The sequence below is a fragment of the Cynara cardunculus genome (genome assembly GCF_001531365.2).
Source record: "Cynara cardunculus var. scolymus isolate 2C chromosome LG 13, CcrdV1, whole genome shotgun sequence".
NCBI lineage: Eukaryota > Viridiplantae > Streptophyta > Magnoliopsida > Asterales > Asteraceae > Cynara > Cynara cardunculus.
Genome location: NC_037540.1, coordinates 27,501,210 through 27,506,541, shown reverse-complemented (window position 1 = coordinate 27,506,541; position 5,332 = coordinate 27,501,210). Strand labels below are relative to the sequence as shown.

General features: G+C 31.0%; 1 protein-coding gene across 1 annotated transcript; it reads left to right on the top strand.

Annotated features, from left to right (window-relative positions):
• Nucleotides 1-2,929: 2,929 nt before the first annotated feature.
• On the top strand, nt 2,930-5,330 carry LOC112524950 (mannose-6-phosphate isomerase 1-like). The gene is made up of 2 exons (XM_025134891.1): nt 2,930-3,408; nt 5,145-5,330. The coding sequence occupies exons 1-2, from the start codon at nt 3,094-3,096 to the stop codon at nt 5,328-5,330; spliced, it is 501 nt and encodes a 166-aa protein (XP_024990659.1). The 5' UTR covers nt 2,930-3,093.
• The last annotated feature ends 2 nt before the right edge of the window (nt 5,331-5,332 follow it).

Below are 5,332 nucleotides of genomic sequence, written 5' to 3'. Positions count from 1 at the left end.
AAGAAATTACATAAAAATGAGAACTTTTAAATAGTTTTGATATTAACATTGATATATTTTTTTTCAAAATTTTATGATATCTTCAAATTTATATTTTATTTAAAAATAAAATCATTATTGATTTCATAAAAAAACATAAAATCGTATTATAATATCGACATAAATAAATAATAAAATAGAACATTAATATCGAGATGTGTCTCGATACATTGCACAAATACTATTCTAATTTGATATAATTTATTTAATTAAAACTTATAGAACAAATTTATCAAAATCAATAAAGAAAGACCGAAAAGTTTGTTGGGAAAAAAAACTGGAAAATGTCTTTTTAAATCAATCAAAAAAAATCAAAAAGTACTTTGAGATCAATAAAAAATTATAAAAATCTTTCTATCATTTTACGAATTTTTGATCACCTTAAAAATACAACCACTTGACTAAAAATCGTGTTATATGAATCATAAAAAATTAGAAGGGTATCCGTGTAATTCAGCGAGATACATCTTGATTTTATATTTGTGTTCTGTCGATGTTATAATGCGGTTTTATGTGGTTTTGAGAAAAAGAAAACTTTTTGTTTTTGAATGAAATATAAATTTGAAGATATTATAAATTTTTAATAAAATAATATCAAATTAATTATTTAAAAGTTATCGTTTTATGTAATTTTTTAATTTAATTTTTTATTATAATTTAATTAAAGTTTAAAAACGAACTAATTTATTTTTGGTTTGATAAACTATTTTTTTAAGATAATAGTAAGTATTTTGTTACAATGATTATCTTAATTATATTTTATATTTAAAATGATGTTTATCATGTATTCGATTATGTTTATCTATGATTAGTTATACAAATTCAAACATGTAATTTTAATAAGATATACTCATGTGCATTCTACTTGTAATCTTAAATTTTAAGTAATATGCATCAATAAACAATATTTATGCATAAAAAATTATTTTTAAGAGTTTTTATCAAATATTTTATAATATAACTAAAAATGTACTCGCACAATGCAGCGAAATACATCTTCATTTTAATGTTTTGTTTTTTTGTCTTTGTTGATATATAATACGGTTTATGTGGTTTTGATAAAAAATAATGTCTTTACTTTTGAATAAAAAATAAATTTGGATATATCATAAAAATTTGAAAAAATATATCAATATTAATATCAAATTAACTATTTAAAAGTTCTCATTTTTTATATAATTTATTTAATTCAATTNATTTAATTTAAGTCTAATATCAAAGTAATTTATTTTTGGCTTAACAATAAATTTTTTTAAATATAATGATTATCCTAATTATATTTTAATTTTTTTATATTTAAAATAAGATGTTTATCTTGTATTTGATTATGTTTATCAGTTTATCTATGGTTAGTTATACGAATTCAAAAATGGAGCTTTAATAAGTTGTACTTACACATAATTTACTTGTAATCTTAAATTTTAAGTAATATTCATTAATACACAGTATTTCATACATAAAGAATGGTTTTTAAGAATTTCTTATCAAATATTTTATAATATAGTATAGATATAAATGTATTAATTTAATTTTATCTTAAATCAACCAATATATTAGATTTATTCAACACGTTTGATTATTGGTCTCGTCAATTTTTCGAAAATTATTTTTTTCAAAGTCAAAAGTGAATAAATAAATAATCAAATATCTTATCTTGTCACGTAAGCACGTATCCAATCGCAAACCCATTGTAAAAAAAATATTTGGCGAGCACAACATGTGATTCATACCGGATAATGGGCAAAAAAGTAGGCACAATAGCATTTTGGTCACCATCAATGTGGATCTAACCGTCTTAATTGCAACAAACTGCGACCATCAAGTCAGAATACCCCATCCCGCCACCGTCCACCGTCGCTATTTATGGTTGCCTACGTCTGAAAAGCCACGTCATCCAAGATAAAAGGCCGTAATTACTTGATTCACGAAGTTTCATCAAATTGCGGAAACAACCCTTCATGTTTGTAGAATTTGAATGAACCCCTTTTGTTTTAACTCAAAATTGTGTTGGACAACAAAAAGAACTTTGGTTTTTTTTTAGAAATTAGATTTGAAGTGGATAAAAACTGAACTTTAAAAGTAAATATAAGATTCTACCTATCTGGAAAATAAATTGTTTGTCGGAGTCTACAGGAGGGAGGGGTAATATGGACGTATGTCATGATGATACATGGTACGCGTATATATGATAAAGATAGATGTCAAGACCCTAGTGGATGTGACAAACTGCTTCCGGGTGACACAGGTTGTACAAGGGATTGACACTAAATATGTTACTCGTTAAGATATTGGATGAAGTTTTCTACGTGATTCAAAGGAGTGTTCCATGATGTATGTTATTGGTAGACGACATTGCATTGGTGGTGTAGACGAAAAAGAAGTATGTGAACACACAGTTGAAACAATGAAGGGTGGTATTAGAAAAAAAGGTGTGCATTAGCGGCTCAATGACAATACTTGTGGTGCAATTCTATAAAGAGCGTGATGACGAATGGTTGAATGTCAACATTAGAGAATAAGAGGTACCTTAGACTAATAGTCTCATGTTATAGTGGATGGTTGCGATGAAAATGTTATGGGGGCAAGAAGACGTCTTTAAAGCTGAGAAGAATAATTCTATAGTATGGCCGTCAGGCCAGCCCTATTGATTGGATTTGAGTGTTGGTTGATAAACAAGTCACGTATGAGAAAGTTGGAACTTGTGGAGATGGTGGTGGTGAGATGGACATGTGGTAGAATCATTGGCTAATTTATGTCAAAACCATAACTAAAAGATAGATTTGGAAATTCATGTAAATCTGAAGGGTAATTTGTGTAAATATGTGAAAACTTGTAGATGAGTCTTCCTATACAAATCTCTCTCTTTTGTAATCCCAATGAATTCTCATATGATGACTTCAAACTTGAAAATGCCACCGTCACACATGGAAATGGAAACACGCACTTTGTTAGTTTCCCTTTTCCCTCTCTCTACTTCTCTTTAAAAAACGGTTACTGCGTCCATTCTTCATATCTACTGCTTCTTTCCAATCTCTCCATTGGAAATAATCAGCCATGGAAGCTGTTAACGGGAAGCTTGATAAAGGGCTTATGAACCTCAAATGTTCCGTMCAGAATTACGATTGGGGTCGAATTGGGTACGACTCGTCGGTTGCCAGGTTGTTTGAAAGGAACTGTGGGGRTCAGATTGAGGAAAATAAGCATTATGCTGAGTTTTGGATGGGAACTCATGTATCTGGACCGTCGTTTTTGATCCAGGAAGAAGGGATTGGGAATATGAGTTTGAAGTCGTGGATTCTGCAAAACCCTAAGGTTTTGGGCGATGTTGTTGTTGAGAAGTGGGGGCGTGATGTGCCCTTCTTGCTAAAGGTAATCATGCTTTTCTGTTTTTAATTTTTTTGTTGAATCTGTGCTGGTAAAATTGTTATGCAATTACGTAAGGAACACGAAATTGATAAGCTATTTCTTGTGTGTTTGGGTTAATGGATTGCAATTAAGACATTGGTATATGTATATGTGCAATTAGTACAGCGAATTACTAAGATTCTTCAAGAGAATACCTGCAATTATAAACGCTGGTATGATTTGAAATGAATCCCGTTTCTTCTTTATTAAGTTTAATTACTCCAAAGTTCTATGTAAATTGAAAAGTTTTATGTAAGTTTATATATATATATAGGGTTGGGTTCATATGAGACCTGCCTGATTTCGTGAGACTTGGGAGGCCACATTTTTACACTTGAAACTTTACCGCAAAAACACTTTGAAGGTTAAAAAAAGTCGAACCTTCACAGCAAAAACATTGTGAAGGTTACCTTCACAGCATTTTGCTGTAAAGTTTCAAGTGTAAAAAGGTGGTCTCACAGGCCTAATTCCACCTTTTCAAAGGATTTTTTTTAAGTTTTTGGTTGATTTCGAAGGATTTTAAGTTTTTTGGTTGATTCCGAGAGACTTTTCGGGTTTTTTGTTGGTTTGGATAGATTTTTCGGTTGTTTGGTTGATTTCTAGGGACTTTTTTTAATATTGTGAAACAGCTTTCAAAGTTTAACGAGTGCACTTTTCATACAGCATAAAAGTAATTCATTACTTACGCAAATAAGTTGAGCGGGTGCACAGAACCCGCTAAGCAATAGGTCCTCCCCTGGTCAAAAAAGAACTTTGTTTGGTTTTGTGTATGAATCCAACGTTTTTTGTTGATCATAGTTTTTATCATGATTTTACTGTGCACATAGTTTATCATTATTATTTGTTCTGCTCATTTAGTTATATTTTGATGATCTGTGAAAATCAATGGTTATGTCTTCCTATTATTACAACGGTTTTTCTATAAAAATACTTCCAAATCGGTCGGTTGATCAAGCTTTGACCAGTCACTGAGCCAAAATCAGTCCTAAACGGGCCCAATAACCGAACGCGAACCTTGCTTTTTTTGGACCCTTTCTTTACCAAAAATGGTACAAACTGGTTTCGGGCTTCAAATAACTTATGATTATTGATTATGTTATTAGTTGGTACATGTAGAATACATTTTCCATATTTAGTTGGTTTGTTTAATCTGACTTATTGGTGCTATGTAAATGCAATCAACTTCAATCAAGTTCAATTTGATGTTTTTTGTGAGCTCAATAATGGCTGGAGATGTACCATAATCAAATTCAAATTCACAAGCAAGCTTCGTATAAATGTTTAATGAATGGAGCTTCATGCAAATGGTAATTTCACCTCAATTTCTTCTTCATAACTAAATTTTGTTACTTAGAGGCTGTTTGGTTGGTTTTCCATTAAGTTCTATACGGATAAAGCTGTCTGTGTGGATTAATTTGTCTGTATAGATTGAGAATTCTTTTGTTTGGAAGGGTTTTTGAATAGACAGAAGACGCGTGTTTTTAATTGGGAGGGGTATGTTTGTAAAAAAAACTTGGCTTTCCGCATAAAGCTCCCCCTATAAGCTTATTGAATAAGCCACTTTCCATTAATCCATTACCAAACCGTCATGTATAGCTGACCGAATAAGCTGCGAGTCTCATTAAGCCCGTTAAGCCGCTAACAAACAGACCTTTACTATGATTGTTAACTTACCACTAATACATGCTTCTGTGAATCAGGTGCTTTCAGTTGGACGGTCATTGTCAATACAGGCCCATCCTGATAAGGACTTGGCAAGGCTCCTTCATAAGTTGCAACCGGACGTATATAAAGATCCAAACCACAAGCCTGAAATGGCTTTGGCGTTAACAGAGTTTGAGGCCTTATGTGGGTTTATTAGTTATGAGGTAAGCATATTAGTCTAAGG